This window comes from Littorina saxatilis, linkage group LG2 (assembly GCF_037325665.1).
Source record: "Littorina saxatilis isolate snail1 linkage group LG2, US_GU_Lsax_2.0, whole genome shotgun sequence".
Taxonomy (NCBI): domain Eukaryota; kingdom Metazoa; phylum Mollusca; class Gastropoda; order Littorinimorpha; family Littorinidae; genus Littorina; species Littorina saxatilis.
In genome coordinates, this window is record NC_090246.1 from 87364699 (window position 1) to 87388018 (window position 23320).

At 45.4% G+C, this 23320-nt stretch overlaps 1 protein-coding gene across 1 annotated transcript in view; it reads right to left on the reverse strand.

The window, feature by feature from the left end:
- Window positions 1-220: 220 nt before the first annotated feature.
- LOC138960039 (uncharacterized) overlaps window positions 221-23320 on the reverse strand; it is a 43110-nt gene continuing 20010 nt past the window's right edge. Inside the window, exons 3-6 of the mRNA XM_070331760.1 lie at window positions 9620-9698; window positions 8021-9137; window positions 6857-7048; window positions 221-4993 (exon numbers count right to left, since the gene is read on the reverse strand). Coding sequence (XP_070187861.1) covers window positions 2894-4993; window positions 6857-7048; window positions 8021-9025 — 3297 coding nt within the window. The 5' untranslated portion in view covers window positions 9026-9137; window positions 9620-9698 and the 3' untranslated portion in view covers window positions 221-2893. The remainder of the gene's footprint in view (window positions 4994-6856; window positions 7049-8020; window positions 9138-9619; window positions 9699-23320) is intronic.

Consider the following 23320-nt stretch of genomic DNA (forward strand, 5'->3'; position numbering starts at 1 on the left):
GCGACCACAAGTCTTCACACACTGTAAGAAAATACTTTTCAAGGAAAAATCGCATGATCAATTATTTCACTTTTAACAGTTCATATGATTTATCGTCTACTCACCCGGAGAGAGCAACAAACAAAAGCAGGTCTGGTTGTAGCAAGTACTGTTTTAGGTCACTCCAATTAACCCAGAGAAAATGGAGCAAGGGGGGGGGGGGGGGGGGGGGGGGGGGGAAATAAAGAGAAGTCCTACCATGATAAAATCTTCATGTTTGAAATCATAACCAAGACTGAGACTTTTGAGGAGCATAATTCTCAAACACCGATAGAGAATTCTCACTGTGATGAAATACTCTCGTTTTACTCAGAATCATGCAGAATCAAAGCTGCATGAGACCTTCGAAGACATTGAGTGAACAAAAAAAACTTAACGCTGAGTTGCTGAATTTTGTTAGTACCTTCATTAGTCCTGTGCCGCTTTCGTTCAATATAAATTTGTAAACACTGAATAACTGACTTGTGTATGTGTGTCACAATTTCGACCACTTGAGAATGGGCATATGGAGAACCAGACTGAAACAGAGACAATAGGTACTGCAGTGCCACCCATGAGGCTGTTTTAGCAACAGATCCATGAAACAGGGCCTAGCATTGGAAAAAGTGAGTTCAGCTTACAAAGGCGGGGGTCTGGGGGCCGCAGGAGGCACAAGATTTTTTGGAGATTCTTTTACCTAAAATGACCCCCCCCCCCCCCAAGAAGATTGAGCAACTAAATTATGCCTTCACCAACAAGCAAAACACAGACAGAAAACAAGAAAACTGACAATCTTGTGTTATTTGGCCTAAAAGTGCCATTCCCACTTCCAGGAATACCTGGATTCTTTGTCACTGAATGGCTGACCACGTTCAACAATGTCGCTTCGAGACATTATTTCAAGTCTAGAGCCACAAAACACCGGCACAAAGCATGCTCGCGCGATGCCAGAGGAAGTGCGTGCTCAAGCAAACTGTCAAACCAATTGAGAATTGAACCGAACGGCGCACAAAACGAAACCCTGGGACTGTTTGGGTTTACCGTTTGGGAATAACAGGTTTTTGCATTTCGGCGTACACCAAATCGAGTTCCGCGTACTGGAGATGTTATTTCGGCGTAAAGTACGCCGAACGGCTTACAATGCTAGGCCCTGATGAAATAATTTAGCACAAAAGCATCTAGAGGAGCTGCAGTTTCTTGGTGTAATTATTTACAGACACTGAGATAAGAGATTCGATCAGTATAATTAACCTGTGAATTTAAGTTACTTTTGTGTGTGTGGATGAGTCCCCCAATTATTAATTCATTTTCCTACAACTGTCTGCAATCTGCAAATATCATTTCTAACCGGCAGTGATTGAACATTTGAGCCACGAATAGCTCAGCTCAATGCCAACAGACAACTCTGCAGAGCAGCTGCTGTGAAAGGGAGACTACTGTGTCACCCTGTCACACATGGAATGCCAGTTTAGTGTTTCACAATTTCCTCTTCATAGTGAATTACATTTCATATTAAGAATTTCCTCTTTACAGCGACTTACTTTTCATGTAAAGAATAATTGTAATCTGCATGAAAATCACATAACAAATTGAAGATAAAAAAAAAAATCTGCTTCAAATGGGTAAATTGAGACTCAAACCATGGTCTGTAACTGGGTGTAACAAAGACAGCTTCCATTCTGCATTTCAAATTGAGAGGGAGTTGCACAGGGATGTTAAAGAGTTTAGAGTCACCAGTCTTTCTTCAACACAAGCATGCTGGACTCACACACTTCTTTGTGCCCAGTACAGGTCTTTTTCCAACAGTATCATGCTCAGCTAATTCACTGATTGGAGCCTAGTAGAGTGCGTGGCTTTTCTGACGCAGCTGATAGCACATGCCGCCGACTCAGCGCTTCTGCTTGTTACACTCCAATGAGTTTTTTTTTATGTGGACGCAATCTTTAGATGTGGATTCAATTACATTTGCCTACCACACAGAACAGACACTGGAACAGTCTGATAGTTTCCATGAGTTCTTTGTATGTGGATACAATCTTTTGATCTGGAAGGGATTAAAAAAGTCTTACCACATAATATAAACAACAAAGCTGTCTGACCTTTCTTAAGGTGGTTTCATACAAACCTAAACGGTAATGCTTTAGAATAATCTGCTTTGTGCATTGGACAATATGCTGGTCTATGCTTCCTGCGAACAAATTCGATACCAAAGAACAGAAATTGTCTTCTCTGTTCCCACTTTCCTAGAATTACACACCGACATTTTTAAGTGTGTAATACAATAGTCCATGTTTAAATGTAACACAGGTAATCACTGCTTATAGTACAAGCTGACTGCAGGTAACAAATGTTACAAATGAATCAGTGTGAGCCTAGGTTGATGATGCTACAAAGTCAGTAATTTTTACGCATGAGCAATAGCCATGACAGACTGGAGAGTTTGCTCAAATGACTTCTGTTCTTAATATTCAGACCACAGTGTGTAGCCGACCAATATTAAATGTGTACTACAACCAGTATAATCCGATAAGTTGTCGCTATCCAACAGTAAAATCGTAGCTAACTGAAGAACAAATGAAGTGGAGTCAATCAAAGCTACAAGAGTTCTGTAGCTAACAGCTGTCCCAAAATAAAGGTAGTATTTAGTTCTCCAATGGTACATTATACGCACTGGTTTCTGACGTTTGCCAGAAACCTACTGTAGTAATGCGGTGCTACACAAGTACTGTAGTTAGCTGTTACACGAGTACTGGGATTAGCTGTAACTACTACAGTTAGCTACACCAGTACTGTAGTTAGCTGCAACTACTATAGTTAGCTACACCAGTACTGGGATTAGCTGTAACTACTACAGTCAGCTACACCAGTACTGTAGTTAGCTGCTAGTACTACTGCTGCCGCTGCCAGGAGGCTGGGGGCTGATAAAGCACTTCTGTAACGTCTTGGTGTCCAGGCCCGTAACGTCCTTCTGGCCATGGGACGCACGAGGCACACTCTTTCCCCCACGGTCCCTCCCCTCGCTCTCTCCAGGGAAGTCTATCTCGTGGAACGCTTCGTCCACGAGCGCTTCTCGTATAATCAAGGCCTCCTCTGAGTCCACGCTCTCCAGGCTGGTAGCCGACCAGTTGCGGGACTTGCGGTAGCGCATGAAGCGGTCGAACTGTGACCCCCCCTCGTACCCCCTGCCCACCTCCTCACCCTCTTCCAGTTCCTCGGAGGGCTTCCGACTGGAGGAGGTGGAGTGGGCCGAGTGGGCGGCCGACAGGAGACTGTCCACGCTGGTACCCATGTAGGATTTGCGTGAGGAATGGACCGACTCGGATTCCACACTGTCGACGGAGGAGATGGAACAGGTGTGTCGACCCGTGGAAAAGTCCTGGGAGTCGGTCGTTTCCGTGGACGATATCGACCCCGACCCTTTCGGCTGGTCCCCATCGTCGGGCACGGAGAGGTAGCGAGCGCGACGCGAGGATCGCTTGGCGTGGGTGCGCATGTGTCGCGTGATCATGTCCCGGCGACAGGCCGCATAGGGGCAGTGCGGGCAGCGGTAGGGTTTCTCTCCCGTGTGTGTGCGTCGGTGCGTGTTGAGGTGGTCGCTGCGGCTGAACACCTGCCCGCACTCCATGCACTCGTAGGGTTTGAGTCCCGTGTGCAGGCGCATGTGTCGCGTCAGCATGTCGGAGCGGGAGAAGGAGCGGTTACACACCTTGCAGTAGTGCACCTTGTTGCTGTCCCCTGTGCGCACCGTCTCGGTGGGCAGGTGTTTGGCCATGTGCTTGGCCAGGTTGTCGTTTGTGGGGAACACCTGGTTGCACACGGGACACAGGTACGTCATGTCCGACTCCGACAAGGACCGCTTTCCGTAGAACCCATGCTGCTCCCCCCACTTGATGTCCACCATGTTTCCCATGCTCAGTCCCTTGCTGTGTATCATGGGAGGGGGTGGGGTGTAGGGGGCACGGGGGGAAACAGCCAGACGATTCACCTCCGACATAGGGTTTAGGATAGTCCCCTGCGGAGGGAAGGTGAAGATGCGCGGAGACATGGGGCTGGGGGAGATAAGATCCGAGTCAGAGTGAGCGCCCTCGAGGGGGCTAGGCATGTTGAAGTTGAAAATTCGACCCCCCTCGGGCACGGAGCACAGCGGGGACTGGGACTGCGGGGACAGCATCCCGTGGGGGGAGTAGGGCAGGCGGGGCGAGCGGAATACCGGGGAGAACACCTTGGACGCGGGACTCAAGTGCTCCGTGTCTACCAAGGGACTCGACATGGAGCCGGAGCTGGAGCGAAAGCCTGGGTAGTACGGCCCTCGGGAGAGGTCGAGGGGCTCGCGCTGGTGGAGAGAGGGGGGCTTGTGCTTGGCGCGCACTCGCATGGTGGGCTCCATGAAAACGTCGCCCTCGTCGGCGCTACTGGCCCCCATCTCCGTGCTCTCTGTGCGCACAATGTCTGTGTCCGATGAGGAGCGGCGAGGGCTTTTGGGCATGGGGCTGTCCGGGTTACAGGGACTGTCTGGTCTCTCCATCTTGGACACGGGCCTCTTGGAGTCGACGTGCCCCCCCTCCCCCTCCTCGTACCTCTCCACATACTCCTCCTTGACCCTCCTCTGCATAGCCGGCGCGTCCTTGAGACTCATTACGTAGCGTTCATGCAGACGCTTCTTGAACTTGGAGGGGTGGAAATCTTCTTCCCCTGAACCAAGGGCGCCTCCCGGCCCTCCCTCCCCCTCCTCCCCCTGTTCGTCATCCTCCGACGTCACGGTCACGGTCTGGCGCTGAAACACCTTCCTGGTGAGAGGCGAGGGGGAATGCTCGGACGGGGAGCGGAGAGAGAGAGACTCGGCCATGGCGGAGAAAGGGGACTGCTCGCGACTGCTGCTGCTGTCCTCCAGGACACTGGAGCCTGTCTCTGAGTCCACCAGGGTCTCGCTGTGCTCCGTGTCGCCGCTGTGCATGCGCACACGTTCCCGGGGCATCTGTAACACGCAGTACACACTGTCAATGATGCTACAAAGAGGAAAGAGAGGTACAGCGGGGCATCTGTAACACGCAGTACACACTGTCAATGATGCTACAAAGAGGAGAGAGAGGTACAGCGGGGCATCTGTAACACGCAGTACACACTGTCAATGATGCTACAAAGAGGAAAGAGAGGTACAGCGGGGCATCTGTAACATGCAGTACACACTGTCAATGATGCTACAAAGAGGAGAGAGAGGTACAGCGGGGCATCTGTAACACGCAGTACACACTGTCAATGATGCTACAAAGAGGAGAGAGAGGTACAGCGGGGCATCTGTAACATGCAGTACACACTGTCAATGATGCTACAAAGAGGAGAGAGAGGTACAGCGGGGCATCTGTAACACGCAGTACACACTGTCAATGATGCTACAAAGAGGAGAGAGAGGTACAGCGGGGCATCTGTAACACGCAGTACACACTGTCAATGATGCTACAAAGAGGAGAGAGAGGTACAGCGGGGCATCTGTAACACGCAGTACACACTGTCAATGATGCTACAAAGAGGAGAGAGAGGTACAGCGGAATCCCACTTCTAAGACCTCCCAATACAGTGGAACCCTCATTTTAAGACCTAAATAAATCTGAGAAATTCAGGTCTTACAAAGGAGGGAGTCTAACATTGGAGGTAAATTTATCAATCAATGAGGCTTATATCGCGCATATTCCGTGGGTACAGTTCTAGGCGCTCTGCAGTGATGCCGTGTGAGATGAAATTTTATACGGCCAGTAATTGCAGCCATTTCGGCGCATATTTACCTTTCACGGCCTATTATTCCAAGTCACACGGGTATAGGTAGACAATTATTAACTGTGCCTAAGCAATTTTGCCAGGAAAGACCCTTTTGTCAATCGTGGGATCTTTAACGTGCACACCCAATGTAGTGTACACGGGGGGGAGTTCGGACACCGAAGAGAGTCTGCACACAAAGTTGACTCTGAAATAAATTTCCGCCGAACCTGGGATCGAACTCACACTGACAGCGGCCAACTGAATACAAATCCAGCGCGCTACCAACTGAGCTATATCCCCGCCCCGGAGCTTATGAACAAGAAATCTTAAAATCCAAGGTCTTAAAAAGGGGAAAGTCTTAAATTAGGGGGTCTTAAGAGAGGGGTTCCACTGTATCTAAGAAAATCAGGTCTTAAAAGGAGGGAGTGTTAATAAAATAAGGGGTACATTTACAGAAATTATGAACAGAAAGTCTGAAAAAAAAAAGGGTCTTGAAAGGGAGAGTCTTAAAAGGGGGGTTCCACTGTATCATCTTCCGTGGTAAACAATAAGAAGAAAATGTGGAGTCTTTCTTTGCATTCTAACATCGCTGATACAAGACACAATGAAGGAGTTGAAGGAGATGACTACGAAAAAAAACCTTCACAACAGAGTTACAGAGTGGTTGGTATGAGACCAATACCACATGGTTATTTCCCTTGGCTTGACATGAGGAAGTGTTTTTAAAAGACAGGAGTGTGTTTTCTGAGAGTAAAATAAGAAACAGGTATGTCTTTAAAGGGGTACTACAGAATGACATCCCATGAGAAAAATCTACAAAAGAGACTACAGAACAGACACTGTGAATGTGTTAAAACCATTGAAACTGATAAACTAACAAAAACCACAATAGGAAAAGAAACACATATTTGAACCGGAAACAATCCAGTTCAAAATAAAATCAAAAAATACACACACACACACACACACACACACACACACACACATACAGACTGACTGCCACACAGACAGACAGACACACACACACAAACATAGCACACTGACACACACACACTGACACACACACACACACAAACAAACAAACCTGATGAGCGCCCTCCAGTTCTGACACCAGCGGCGGTGTGCCGACCTCCCACTTGATCTCGCGCTTGATGGGGGACATGAATGGAGAACTGCCGCTGTCCGACCCGTGGTGGCCCGACATGTCCGGGAAGATAAAGCGTGGGGAGTTGGTGCTGCTGCCAGGACTGATCGGGGAGTGGTCAGTGGTTACAACCTGAAAATGACCACAACATGTTAGAAAATGATCACAGCTTGTTAAAAAATGATCACAGCTTGTTAGAATATGACCACAGCTTGTTAGAAAATTACCACAGCATGTTAGAACTTTGACCACAGCATGTTAGATCTTTGACCACAGCATGTTAGAAAATGACCACAGTATGGTAGAACTTTGACCACAACATGTAAGAACTTTATTGCTGCTGCTGTATTACGTAGAGGAGGAACTGTTCAGTATCAAATGCACAGACTGACCACAGCAGATTAGTTTAGGCCAAAAAAAAAAAAAATTGTCTGTTTCTGGTCACCCGACCGACCCTAAATTTCGGCGCCGACCCTAAACTTTTTTTTTTCCAAACTCAAAAAATGTTCCCTTTTGTCCAAGCTCAAGATGTAAGATGTCTCAAGTCTTCTTTTCTGTTTCATCATGGAAATATCAGACCAGGTAAACAAAGAAAAACATGTCATACTCTTTCAGTCTTTGTCACAGATTTGTAAATGTGTTGAGTGTCTTGTCTCTATGTATAGTGAATCCAGTCTCTTTGCGCGATTTTTAAAGTTAGTTTTATTGGTCTACATTTGGGGAAAAAAAAAAAAAAAAAAAAACCAAACAAACATCCCTACCTACCTACCCTATTTTTTTTAGCCATGTTACCAGAAACAGACCATTTTTTGGGGGGCCTTAGCTATACATTGTACAGTGGGACCCCCATATTAAGGCTGCTAAAAAGCTGAAAAAATAGGTTCTTAAAAAGGAGCGAGTCTTCAAATGGGGGTAATTTTACAGAGATTATGAACAGGAAGTAATTCTTTCTGAAAGTAAAAGTCTACATCAACGCCCCTTGATTTTCATACAGTTCTCACACCTCGACAGCCTGGTCTTTAGATTTATTTAGGATTTTCATACAAGCAGGGCACTTTCAAACCCTGAAGATAGATTAAACCAAGAAAGTAAATATCTTGTTACCTGGAGTGTTGGTTTCTTGTCCAACATGGTGGCAGAGGCAGAGGGAGACAGCTGGTAATACTGTTGTTGTTGTTGTTGTTGTTGTTGTTGATGTAGGGGAGAGCTGGGCAGTTGACTGTACTGGGTGTGGGGTGGTGTCCCTTGTCGAAATCCCAGTGTCCCTGTCTCGGACTGGGGAGGGAAGTGTTGCTGCGAGGCAGCGGTCTCAGTCAGCCTGGAGGGACTAGAGACAGAAAAGGCGGGCTGTGGCGGCTGTAGGGAGGCAACCTCCGATGACCGACCGGCCAACTGACCAGAGGTGGCCGTCTCCGCTGGACTTCTGCCTGACTTGTGCTGCTGTTGTACCGTCCCCACAGCTACAAACTGATGCTGTTGCTGCTGCTCACACTTCAGCTGATACTCGGCCGTTCTCCCTGTCGGAGAAAACTGAAGCCATTGTGATGCAAACGGCTGTGTCTGTCTCACACTTTCTGACGCTCTCTCTTGATCCTGAGCGCCCTGTTGTTGCGGCACTGACCAGCTGGGAAGCTGGTGGCGTGACGTCACGGTCTCGGATCGCTGTCGCTGTTGTTGCACGACAACGTCGGGATGGCTGTACTGTCGGTACCTCCCTTGGGCAGCGCTAGACGTGGCAGAAGACGCAGGTGGGTAAAATACCTGTGGGTCCGTCCTGTGGTGTGTATCCTGGGACAGACGTTGAGAGCCTGCCTGTGGAGGAGCTAGAGAACCGTGGCTTGGGTACTGCGGCTTTTGTTCAGAATATTGTCCAGTCGACACTGTGTGTAGCTGACGGCCGTCTGCTGACGACACAGAATGTTGCAGATGACTGTCTCGAGACGACACAGTGTACTGTAAGTGACTATCTCCGGACGACACGGTGTGCTGTAGATGGGTGTCGGAGTGTTGTCCGGCGGTGGGGGAGGGGTGGGGTTGGGTGTGAGCAAGGCTGTAGCTGGCGTGTGAGCGGTGCGAACGAGGCGAGGCCTGGGGCTGACAGCCCATCATGGTGTGCGGCGGGCGAGCCAGATCGGCAGGGTGCTGCCCTCAGCTGCAGGGATCATAGGTGTGGCCTCCTCCACTGTACCCGGGGTGGGCATGGTGCTCACAGCTCTGCACCCTGCAATCACAACAACAACCCTCATCATTCAAACACTCTGCAAGTTTATCCCACTAACACCCTCCCTTTGCACTCTGCAAACACAACAGCTCCCTCCTAAGCATCATTCAAACACTCTGCAAGTTTATCCCACTAACACCGTCCCACTCTGCACCATGCAAACGAATCGAGGGAACTCTTTTCATGACATCCCTTTGCATACTGTAAATGTCAACATCATCAAAAATTGATAAAAATGTGTACACCAAATTTTGATCATTATTTTAGCATATATCCTGCCACAAGTACATACGTTAAAACTACAAAGTGAATGCGAAGTTTCTTTTAATTCCTGATCAGATTAAACAGAAGTTTCAGCGTTACTTCAAAATACAGCGATGAAATAGGTGTACCTTTTAGCACAGCTACACTGTGACCAGGCATATTATTTTTCTTTGGGGCTCAAACTTGCTAGAGTTTGAGGTGAAGTTTGAAATACGTACCTTGGAGTGGAAGTGCGACAGGTTAGGGCAAAGTGAAGGCTCAGTGGATACAACCATCATCACCGCTCATGGCGCTCGTCTGCAAACAGAACAACATTTCGTGTTACAAAGTTGTCAAAAGCTGTCTTAAACAAAGTGACAATAATAATAACGAATGACTGTTTCAAACTTGTAAATGATATATGTAAACAGAAGACATTCTTGTAGCAAATGGCCATCTTCAAACACAAAAATATTTCTATTACAAAGTTACCAAAGACTGTCTTACACAATGTGACAATGTGAAAACCCAATGACTGTTTCTAACTTGTAAATGATGATGCAAACAGAAGACATTCTTATAGTAAAGGGCGACCTGCAAACACATTATTTCTATCAAAAAGTTAGCAAAGACTGTCTTACACAAAGACAGCACTTGACTTGCACAACATGAGCATTACCAAACACAAAGTAAAATCGGAAAAAAAGAAGAAAGTTTTGAATTGACGCACAATGAGCAAACAAAGCTCTTATACAAAAGGACAATGTGAAGAACATTACCCTCTTGCAAAAAAAACAACAACAAAAAAAACAACAACAAAAAAACAACTTTGCTGGGAAAAAGGAACCACAGCATGTTTTTTCAAATACTGAAACACACCCTTCTGTAAGACCAACATTCGCACATACACAAGTTCCTACTCTGTCAAGCCTGAACCCTCTTTCCTTCAGTATTTTGTGGTCTAGTCTCAGATAAAAACAGTTTTTTCTTTTCCAGTAGATGCAAACAACTAATTTGCAGGCTCCTACCTCTCCCATACTCTAATACATGATTACTTGGCAAACAGAAAGAAGAAGCAGAAGAAGAAGAAGAAGATAAGGATAAGAGTAGAGTACGTTTTTGACTGGAATGGATGATGACTTGATAAGACTAGTTTGTGTATAATCCTCACTGGAATGGATGATGACTTGACAAGACTAGTTTGTGTATAATCCTCACTGGAATGGATGATGACTTGATAAGACTGACTAGTTTGTGTATAATCCTCACTGGAATGGATGATGACTTGATAAGACTAGTTTGTGTATAATCCTCACTGGAATGGATGATGACTTGATAAGACTTGTTTGTGTATAATCCTCACTGGAATGGATGATGACTTGATAAGACTAGTTTGTGTATAATCCTCACTGGAATGGATGATGACTTGATAAGACTAGTTTGTGTATAATCCTCACAGGTCTGTGGAAGACTTTCAGAGATAGGATGACACAGGAGTGACAAGAGATGAAGAAAGTATGCTCCTCATATACCCATAAACCAGCCTACCCACGTGCCACCCCCTCCCCCCACCACCACCACCTCCCCCCCCCTTTCATTGTCAGGCCAATCATGTAGCCAGTCTTTGAGCCGCGGCCACAGATGCGTACAGCGATATCTTGCTGGCAGCGAGTGGACCACAGGGCACACGCATCCTTTGTCAACCAGGAAATGACAGGAAAGTAGTTCTGCGAGTGGGCGGGGAGGGAGAGGTGGACAGTGTTGTTTATTGCCGCCCCCCCCCCCCCCCCCCCTCCAAAGTAGGCTTGTGGGGAAGGAGAAAGTACATTTAACGCCTCATGCCCCCAACTCCCCCCCCCCCCCCACACACACACCCAAAGAGAGAGATCTTACAGAATACTGAACTGGCAAAGAATTTAACACAGCAATGCCATCAAGGAAATGAAAGAAACATAACTAACATTAATGTAGGTGCATGAGTAGATAGCCAGAAGGAAATGAAAGGAAGTGGTGGGCTAATGGGCTGAGGGTGGGGCTCAATATGATCGGCAGGTCACAGTGAGGTCAAAAGGAGGCATGGGGTGGAGTGGGGGGTTGAGTGCAGTACATACTTTGTGACGTGCCATTAGCTGTGTTTTTAAATAAAGGCAAAGCCATAAAGCATCATATCAGATACGATTGTTACTGAGAGTCATCCACATATGTCGGTCACCTAGCTTGTTGTAAGTTCATGAGGTTGAGAGTTAAAAAAATTTAAAAAAAAATCTTGCAGCAAGCAGGGTGGATTTTTATTACTACTGCGTCAGTGAAACTAACATATACCCTGCCAAAACACACACACACAAACACGCACACAGACAGCACAGCTGTTGGCCCGTAGCTTAGCATGAAACTACCACCTGTACCACAGGTGAGTAACAGAATAACCGACATTTCTCAAGTGTAAGCTGGTATGAGATTGTAGGAGGGGGGGGGGGGGGGGTAGACTGATTTATCAGTATATGGGGAGCATACTTTCTTCCATTCTTGTGTCTTTGTGTCGTCCTTTCCATGTAAGAAAATTCAAAAAACATAAAAGAACAATAATTTTTGTCAAATAAAATTCCTGCCACTCCCGCGACTCCCCCCCCCCCCCCCCCCCCGGTCATTTTTCTGAAAGAAAGGTGAAAAATCGTGAAATCTGGGGATCTCAAACGGATCTCCGGGGCTTTGAAAATGCGGGAAAATCGCCATAATAAGTGGACACATTTCATGCCTCCAAGAAACGAGGGGAAGATTGTGTGGGAAGGGCACAAGGTTAAACGTAGTCACGAAAAGGCAGGAGTGGGCGGCAAAGTGCAGCAACAACAGCAACAGCAGCAACAACAGCTTCAGTGGTGGAATCGATCGATGACTGCGATGACCTCACTACTATACTGTACTACATGTACCGCCACACCTGTGTTGCTGCCCCCACCACCACCGTCACTCTTGCTGACGTCACTTCATCCTTTCTCAATATCGCTTGCTTATTTAACTGCCATCACAACGTTCTCTGTTTTTCTGTCTGTCTGTGTGTCTTTCTGTCTCTCTCGATGTCTCGATCATCATCATCATCATCTCTCTCTCTCTTAAAGGCTGCCATATACGTAGCGTTCATTAATTAATTCATATTGTTTAGATGTGCCAATAATGTTACAAAACTGTACCTATGGGGATATAATAACGATTGGCTGTAGCTGTCGAACACAGAAAAAATTATTTCAGTATTGCAAAGTGGTGTTGATAGTGTCGAATGTAAACAGAACAGTCTCAAAGTGAAAGTGGATGTTTATTGCGAAGTTAACAAGAATACAGAAAAGCGCGCTTTCCTGTGTTGACGGTCTAAAAATAGCCGAAGTCCTGGAGAACTGCATAGCAATAAAGAATTAATTATTTCTCGTAATTGGTAAGGACTTCAAACCTAAAACTTTGCAGGAAGCTTAATTTATACATCACCGCAACGATGGGAAAAGCCCTAGAAGTAATTCAGCTAATTAAATAGGACTATATGTCAGCCTTTAAGGACAGGTTGTAAGAAAATGCGTAGCCTTAGGTGAACCTAGCCGTAAACCTTTATTCTTGGAAAATAAAGTTCCATCATCTCTCTCTCTCCCCCCCCCCCTCCCCCGCGCGCTCTCTCTCTCTCTCTCTCTCTCTCTGTGCCTGATAACTCGCTTTTTTTCTTTACGAGCCAGTCAACGGTACCTCACCTACAGTTAATGACGACGACCGATGACACTCGTTTATATCAAAGCAATTTAAAGCCATATGTACTCGATGACTATACACGCTAATTGCTTTACCAACAGCTGGAGACAGACTAAATTAAGTTCCCTGCAAAATATTGTGGTCTAGGACCCCTTAAATGTTGAGATATTTGAATTTTCATTTTGATCTGGATCGTCCTATTTATAGATTTGGCAACACATGTAACGTTGATGCAAGGGAGAGAACACCGCGGCTTTGTTGACATCCTCACTTTTTCAGAGGCTAGAACAAGCTGTAATGCATGTATTATGGTCCGCGCATGGTGACGTATCGTCATTATATGGTCTTATGGTGCGTTTGACATCGATTGTGGGCAAACTACACTTTGTAAACACGGGAGTGCGTTAGTATGCCTTTAAAACAAGTCGCGTGAAGCGATATAAAAACATTTAGTCAATCGGTATCAAACTAAAAGATCAACACGACAAACCAGTCATCGCTGAGACAACATTTAGGTAGTCTCGGCTAACCTTCCTGAAGACCGAGACGGGTCACGCTCGTCTTCGCGAAGCATGCGACCGTACATCCTAAACTCAGGTCAAAATGAGTTCGGCTCATTCTCTCCCTGACAGGATGCCTTGAGTTTCCTTGTCTGGCAAGGAAACCGATTTATTTAATTTTTTTTAATTTTTTTATTTTTTTATTTTTACATATATAGAGCTTTTTGTAATGTATTATTGATATGAGCAGATTCGCGATCGACGATAATGATTTTTCATGGTGTTTTGTAATTTTTAAATCACAAAGGAATTGATATGTAAGACAGTTTTAAGCGAGCTATTTTTCGCGGCTGTATTTACTGTGCAAACAACTCTAAATATGGAAAAAGTGTCACGTGATAATCAACCGTAGTTTGGTTTCGGCGCTAACTGGAGCAGACGATTTTTTCTGAAACCAGTTGACAGTGATGAAACCATATATGTTACGGTCTCCTTCCGGCAGCAGTCCCAAAATGTCGACTTGTTTTGACCTTAGAACGATGTCTTTATCATAACTGTGAAGAACAGAACGGAGATCACTGTCGAAGTCGGCCAATCTGCAATCATTTTCGTCTCGCGAACACTGATCTCAAATTTAGATCAGTGCTCGCGAAAACCATATGGGAGATAACTCTGTATTTTTGTTTTGAAGGGAGAGAATGAGCCAAACTCATTTTGACCTGAGTTCAGGATGGCGACCGTAGTACTTACTGAACCTACTTCCTTTCATTCTGAGCATATTTTTAGAGTAAACACGACATATCTATATACTTTTTAATTCAGGAGAAGATGAGGAATACCATGCGATCATTTCTTAATCTGCTTCTGAAAATTCGATTTTAATGACAAGTTTAATTAGCAAACTTATTAATTAATTTTTAAGCTTCCGAGCTAAAAATGCAATCCCATAGTCCGGACTTTGTCGAAGATGGCTTGACCAAAATTTCAATCCATTTTGTTGAAAAATGAGGGTGTGCTGCCTCAACTTTCACAAAAAGCTGGATATGACGTCATCAAAGGCATCTATCAAAAAAATCGAAAAAAACGTCTGGGTATATCTCATGTGGAGTTTCATGAAGATCGGTCTAGTAGTTATCTCGGAATCGTTTTACACACACACACACACACACACACACACACACACACACATACACCACGACCCTCGTCTCGATTCCACGTCTATGTTAACACATTTAGCCAAAACTTGACTAAATGTTAAAAAAAAGAAGACTTGATGGCCTTTACTAGACGGCTACTACTAGGAATATGCTCAGAAACGCTGATACCACGTCCTAGCAGCAACTGCACACCACCACCACCAACAACAACATCAACAACAACAACCTAGACTGCACTTACTCTATGACCTCAAAGCCAGACCGCATTCAATGTCCAATCGGAATAGGGTTTGCTAAGCAAGTCTGTATTGTATGTTTCCATCGTATGTTCGAAACATCAAATAACTCTACCGGCGCGATCCTGGTTTATGAACCACAGTCTGACGTCAATCGGTCTTGTTATTCCGCAGCAGAACATCTTGTCAACAACAACAACAACAAGCACCAAAGCGAAAGGGCACAATGAGAAAATTAAATAGAGAGAGAGAGAGAGGGGGGGGGGGGGTTGCGAGAGAGAGAGAGATAGAGAGAGAGACAGAGAGAGACAGAGAGACAGGAACAGAGAGACAGATAGACAGACAGAGACAGAGAGACAGAAAGAGGGAGAGGCACCCTGAATGTTCTACGGTTCGCCAGAACCAACACAGCCGTTTTCCGTTCACAATTTCCAGCGATCGATAAAGCACATAGCTTGAGCCACTCACTCTCACACACGCTGCCATCCAGACATCGCATTACGGTCGAGTTTCAGTCCAGAGAGCAACGGCCTGTGCATCAATGATGGCTCTAACCCCCGAGAGAGCGAGGCCAGTTTGTCAACTCAATCATATCATTCATTCAGTGCGTGAGTGTGCCGGGAAATTCCAACACACCGCTGGTCGTATAGCCCGAGACGTACGCAGCATGCGATGCAGTATGCGTTTTCAGGGCTGCCACGGCTTCGGTGCAGTTTTCAATCTGTATTCGGTGACCGAATTTCTCACTCCCCCTCCCCGTCTCTCTCTCTCTGTGCAGGGTTGTCCCAAAAAGTCGAATACATCGCTTGCTTATTCAACTGCCCCAATAACTTTCTCTGTCTCTCACTCAGTTTCGTTGCATCATGTTGACTACTCTATGTCCGTCTGTGTCTGTGTCTCTGTGTGTCTGTCTCTGTCACTACCTGTGTCTGTGTGTGTCTGTCTCTGTCTCTCACTCAGTTTCGTTGCATCATGTTGACTACTCTATGTCCGTCTGTGTCTGTGTCTCTGTGTGTCTGTCTCTGTCACTACCTGTGTCTGTGTCTCTGTGTGTCTGTCTCTGTCTCTCACTCAGTTTCGTTGCATCATGTTGACTACTCTATGTCCGTCTGTGTCTGTGTCTGTGTGTGTCTGTCTCTGTCACTACCTGTGTCTGTGTGTGTCTGTCTCTGTCTCTCACTCAGTTTCGTTGCATCATGTTGACTACTCTATGTCCGTCTGTGTCTGTCTCTGTCACTACCTGTGTCTGTGTGTGTCTGTCTCTGTCTCTCACTCAGTTTCGTTGCATCATGTTGACTACTCTCTGTCCGTCTGTGTCTGTGTCTCTGTGTGTCTGTCTCTGTCTCTACCTGCAGGAAACAGAGAATAGTCGTTTGCTTATTTAACTGCCCGAATGACTTTTTATGTCTTTCTGAGCTTCGTTTAGTCACTCTGACTGCTCTTCGTCTCTCCCTTGTCTCTCTCTCCGTCCAGTACTGATGCACTGAGAACAAATAATCTCTTGTTTATCCCCCCCCCCCCCACACACACACACACATTCTCTCTCTCTCTCAAAAACGAAACAAAATAACAAAAACTATCCTTATTCAACTGCCTTTCGATAAGCTGACACCCCTTCGCTCTCCCTCTTCGCTCTCTCTGGAATGAAGAAGATTGGTTTGTGCGCATTTTTGTGTGCAAGTTAGCCTACTTGGCTTTGCACCAAGTCATCACACACACATATCCTCAACAACCACCCATGTTAAATTACTTTCTATTAGGAAATCCTGGGTAATAAACACAAACGCACACACAGACACACACATGGACCCACGCACGCACAGACAGACAGACAGACAGACACACACTAACACGGCCGCAAGCATTCTTTCTCTCGCTCTCTCTCACACTCACACACACACAGATAGTTTAAACGGAGATCACATAGCTTTTACCTGCACGAGAAGCTTGCACAAAATCGCAAACGCAACTCTAAACCCAAAGACTGATATACAGCGATTCGGAATGCTAGTAACAGATGGTTGACACACAATTCCTGTTGATGGGGCAATGACTCACATTATTGGAAATTCCGAGGCCACAAATATTGCAAGCGGCGTGTATGTGTGTGTGTCTATGTGTGTGTGTGTATGTGTGTGTATGTGTGTGTGCGCGCGTGTGTGTGCTGCATACGTGTGTGTGTGTGCGTGCGTGCTTGGGTCTCTCTCTCTCCCTCCTCCCCCCTCCCTCTCTCTGCTCTAGACACTAGGTTCACGCCGTAGACACAAGGGTGACAGTCTCGTGAGTACACTACAACCACACACTTCAGGAAGGCGTCACTCAGATCATAGACCATCTATTTGGTCTATGCTCAGATGAAAGAAATTCCGAGAAACAATGCCTGCATTTCCAAGAAACACGGAGCAAATTTCTACCAACCAGGCACAAGGGCAAACAAAGCAAACTATACAGCACAGCGCGCGAAAGCCATGGGTTTTATTCACCCTCGAAACTCAACACCTGGTGACGTCGACAACATTTTTAAACCAAATAACAACACACACACACACACACACACACACACACACACACACACACACACACACACACACTAACACTAGCTAACTTGGGAAAAAATGAAGGTTGCTGATATCACCAGCATAAACTGTTTATCCCGAGTACTGACACACACACACACACACACACACGCACCCACATAACTGACTTAGACAGGAATGATGGAACTCAAGAATGTAGTACGACACTGCACGTGTATTCTCACACACTTGTTGCGTCCTTCTATTCAAACACAAGTGCTTCACGCAGACAAATTCAAACACACAAGATGAACATAAGACAATGCAATCCACAAGGCGATGTCGTCCACAATTGGTTCTTCATCACAAACACAAGAATGGTAACTTTTTGCAACTTTCGCATTTCCCCCCCCCCCCCCCACCCCGAGAGATCAGTTGTAAGAAAAATGCACACATGTGACCGTAGTGACATCAACGAGATAGGACTTGAACCTTGTTTCTGCGCCACAAACACTGTGTGCCACCTGCCGCAAATTGCACCAATTGTCGCAACAATAAGAGCCAATTTACGGGCTGTTAACAGAAAAATGCACATATACTTACACTGGACATGTCACCGGAGTAATATCAATATGCTACAAACTTATAAGTGTGCGTGTGTGTGTGTGTGTGTGTGTGTGTGTGTGTGCGCGCGCGCGTGCGTGCGTGCGTGTGGGCGCGTGCGTGCGTGTTTTTCTGGAATGTGTGTGAGCCAATCCGTAAAACACCTCCAACATTATGAAATATTTTGAAAGAAAAGGGTTGAAGTTATCACTTGTTCGCCATGTCTTGTTATCAGAATGTGTATTGATTATCAATTTTAGAACGTGTCCATAAGCAGTCTGCTTGTTAACGTTCTTAATGTTACTGTTTATAACGTGTATACAAGAAATTAATAAAAACACGCTTAAACCAAAACACCCCCAAAGTAGACATTTCAGGCTTACTGGTCAGTGTCATTTTCACTGAACACTGAAAATGCTGGCCAGGAAGAGACAGTCAGGCCGAAGACGATACAGGCCAGGCGGCAGTTATCACAATTATCACAATGCACGCCCGCTGTGAACAATTATCTCCTTGCACTTCCTCTTCCGCGCTCACCATTGAACACTACGCAAGCATGGTCCGGAAGTAAACATTTCATACGCAGCAATTTCGGAAACTTTCAAGATGAACATAACATGGAATGACTTGATATTTTTGTAGGAGTCATCGGGTCCTGTTTTGTATCAGATTCCATGGAATCACACACACTCGCAACAGAGGCAGATTGTGATATTTCTCTACAAATTGTCAGGTTCTGTTTTGGAACTCATTTCACGGAAGCGCGTGCGATAACACACGTACGCACGCACGCACGCACCCATCCCCCTAACACACACGCACACACACACATTTTCCTATGTTCCCCATCTCCAGAATAATCGCACAAGTACGACTGTCGTGGCGTGTGTACAATGTATTGAGCTGTCGAATGTAAGTCGCTTGTAGGGAAATTGCACATGCATGCTACTAAGATTTAACTGTCCTACGGCACATGCAACATCCATGCAGAGATCTGATTAAAGCAATAACTCTCTCTCTCTCTCTCTCTCTCTCTCTCTCTCTCTCTCTCTCTCTCGCTCGCTCGCTCTCTCTCGCGCTAGCTCTCACTCTCTCCACTCAATATGACACAACTGACAAAAGACAACTGAGCATGGACTAACCAAACGAACATTCAGTAACTAGACGAATACAGTCAAGACACACCATTCAGGTGACATTAGAGTTTCCAGTCGATGCTCATAGTATTCACAAAATTACAAGCATACGACCTTAATCTGCAACTGTGAGATGCACACACCTTCCACTTTAAATTCCGCACCGCCACAACAAACAAACAGACAGGTAGGTTCCACCTGCCGCACAATCATCACACGGCTCATCACTCAATCCTCAGGAGGCCACATACACACACACACACACACGTATACACATGCACTGCTGGAGGTAACACTCAACCGATACCACAGCCAGGAAGATAGGCCTCCGTTGTGTTGTACTCTTAGTAGCATACAACAATGCTACCACAACCAGTGCTGGCGAACGCCTCGCGGTCGATAAGGAGGGGAAAGGTGTAGTGTTGGTTGACCTCAGCGGTGACCTTATCCGGTTCAGGTCAGCCTTCACGCCTGGCTGCGCGCCACTGTCCTGGCCGCCAAGGTAAAGTACACAGCCACCTGCTACCGACGGTACAGCGGTTATCACGGGATTAGCTCTGGCCTTGGCCTGGATGCAGGACAGCACTTTTACGCTGCGACTAGCTCTTGGTTCCTCCTCACAGCCACTCCAGCATCACTCACTCAACTGATCGATAGAGTAATCAATGGATCGATTGATTCATCGATCGAAAAGCTGAACTATGAAACCGCCGTGCTATGCATGAATGAATGAATGAATCCATCAGAGAACGAGAAGAAGAAGAAGAAGAAGAAGAAGAAGAAGAAGAAGAAGAAGAAGAAGAAGAAGAAGAAGAAGAAGAAGAATCAGAATGAATCCATCTATCCATCATCGATCGAAAAGCTGAACTATGAAACCGCCGTGCTATGCATGAATGAATGAATGAATCCATCAGAGAACGAGAAGAAGAAGAAGAAGAAGAAGAAGAAGAATCAGAATGAATCCATCTATCCATCAATCAATTGAACAGGTTTGAAGTACTTCTCTGTCTCCAGCGTGTGGCTCAATAGCTGACACAATTTTCTCATCGACTTTTCTGTTGAACCGCTATGTCTTTAAAATCGTACAGGCAAAATCCATAGCCTTACTCCTAGAAAGAGTCAGAAAGAAGCAAAACTAAACAAGTCGCGTAAGGCGAAAATACAATATTTAGTCAAGTAGCTGTCGAACTCACAGAATGAAACTGAACGCAACGCAACGCAGCAAGACCGTATACTCGTAGCATCGTCACTCCACCGCCCGTGGCAAAGGCAGTGCCCGTGGAATTGACAAGAAGAGCGGGGTATTCGTTGCGCTGAGAAGGATAGCACGCTTTTCTGTACCTCTCTTCGTTTTAACTTTCTGAGCGTGTTTTTAATCCAAACATATCATATCTATATATTTTTGGAATCAGGAACCGACAAGGAATAAGATGAAAGTGTTTTTAAATTGATTTCGAAAAAAAAAATTTGATAATAATTTTTATATATTTAATTTTCAGAGCTTGTTTTTAATCCGAATATAACATATTTATATGTTTTTGGAATCAGCAAATGATGGAGAATAAGATAAACGTAAATTTGGATCGTTTTATAAATTTTTTTTTTTTTTTTTTTTTACAATTTTCCGATTTTTAATGACCAAAGTCATTAATTAATTTTTAAGCCACCAAGCTGAAATGCAATACCGAAGTCCGGGCTTCGTCGAAGATTACTTGACCAAAATTTCAACCAATTTGGTTGAAAAATGAGGGCGTGACAGTGCCGCCTCAACTTTCACGAAAAGCCGGATATGACGTCATCAAAGACATTTATCAAAAAAATGAAAAAAACGTTCGGGGATTTCATACCCAGGAACTCTCATGTCAAATTTCATAAACATCGGTCCAGTAGTTTAGTCTGAATCGCTCTACACACACACACACACACACACACACACGCACACACGCACGCACACACGCACATACACCACGACCCTCGTTTCGATTCCCCCTCGATGTTAAAATATTTAGTCAAAACTTGACTAAATATAAAAACAAGTCGCGTAAGGCGAAAATACAATATTTAGTCAAGTAGCTGCCATTTTTCAGCAAGACCGTATACTCGTAGCATCGTCAGTCCACCGCTCATGGCAAAAGCAGTGAAATTGACAAGAAGAGCGGGGTAGTAGTTGCGCTAAGAAGGATAGCACGCTTTTCTGTACCTCTCTTTGTTTTAACTTTCTGAGCGTGTTTTTAATCCAAACATATCATATCTATATGTTTTTGGAATCAGGAACCGACAAGGAATAAGATGAAAGTGTTTTTAAATTGATTTGGAACATTTAATTTTGATAATAATTTTTATATATTTAATTTTCAGAGCTTGTTTTTAATCCGAATATAACATATTTATATGTTTTTGGAATCAGCAAATGATGGAGAATAAGATAAACGTAAATTTGGATCGTTTTATAAATTTTTATTTTTTTTTTACAATTTTCAGATTTTTAATGACCAAAGTCATTAATTAATTTTTAAGCCACCAAGCTGAAATGCAATACCGAACCCCGGGCTTCGTCGAAGAATACTTGACCAAAATTTCAACCAATTTGGTTGAAAAATGAGGGCGTGACAGTGCCGCCTCAACTTTCACGAAAAGCCGGATATGACGTCATCAAAGACATTTATCAAAAAAATGAAAAAAACGTTCGGGGATTTCATACCCAGGAACTCTCATGTCAAATTTCATAAAGATCGGTCCAGTAGTTTAGTCTGAATCGCTCTACACACACACACACACACACGCACGCACGCACATACACCACGACCCTCGTTTCGATTCCCCCTCGATGTTAAAATATTTAGTCAAAACTTGACTAAATATAACAACCAAAAGACCACCAAAAAGAGGAAAGTAAGAAAAAGAAACTAAAATAAGAAGACAGAGGAAGGAGAAACGAAGAGAAACAGCAACTAAAACAGCAACAAGCAAGCAACTTTTAAGACGCAACAAAAACACTCACGTCAAACCGCTCCGTCCATGCACCCTTTCTGCACTGCAGACATGCGTGGTCAATACCGATCACTGACTGCAGACATGCGTGGTCAATAGCGATTACTGACTGCAGACATGCTTGGTCAATACCGATCACTGACCGCAGACATGCTTGGTCAATACTGATCACTGACTGCAGACAAGCTTGGTCAATACTGGCTACAGACTACAGACATGCTTGGTCAATACTGAATACTGACTGCAGACATGCTTGGTCAATACTGGCTACTGACAACAGACATGCGTGGTCAATACCGATCTCTGACTGCTCCAACGCCCACTGTCGCACTGAGACTTGATCGCCGATCACAACCTCGCAGCGACAGCAATACGTACAGGGAGGTGAACGACCTCGACAACAGGTGTCAGTGTACCAAGAGAAAAGCTGCCAGGTCTTACTCACTCAGCCACGAGGGGTGAGGTCGTGTCAACATTATAAATACACCTCCACCCACACAGAGCGGCCTAAAACAGTAATTACCAGAGCGTGACAGTTACAACAGCCCTCCCGCTGTACTGCCCTCCATTTGCCGTCACCACAATGCTCAAGGGCACAGGGAGAGAGAGAGAGGGGGTGGAGGGGGGAGAGAGAGAGAGAGAGAGAGAGAGAGAGAGGGGGAGAGAGAGAGAGAGAGAGAGGGGGAGAGAGAGAGAGAGAGAGGAGGAGAGAAAGAGAGAGGGAGGGAGAGAGAGAGGGGGTGAGAAAGAGAGAGAGGGTGAGAGAAAGAGAGAGAGAGGGGAGAGAGAGGGGAGAGAAAGGGGGAGAGAAAGAGAGAGAGAGAGGGAGGGAGAGAGAGAGAGGGCGAGAGAAAGAGAGAGAGAGGGGAGAGAGAGGGAAGAGAGAGGGGAGAGAGAGGGAAGAGAGAGGGGGGAGGGAGAGAGGGAGAGAGAGAGAGAGAGAGAGAGAGAAGAGAGAGAGAGAGAGAGAGAGAGAGAGAGAGAGAGAGAGAGAGAGAGCGAGAGAGAGCGAGAGACAGAGAGCTACATAGCTTGCTGTTTCACATTCACAGTCGTTGCTTTTTCAGATATT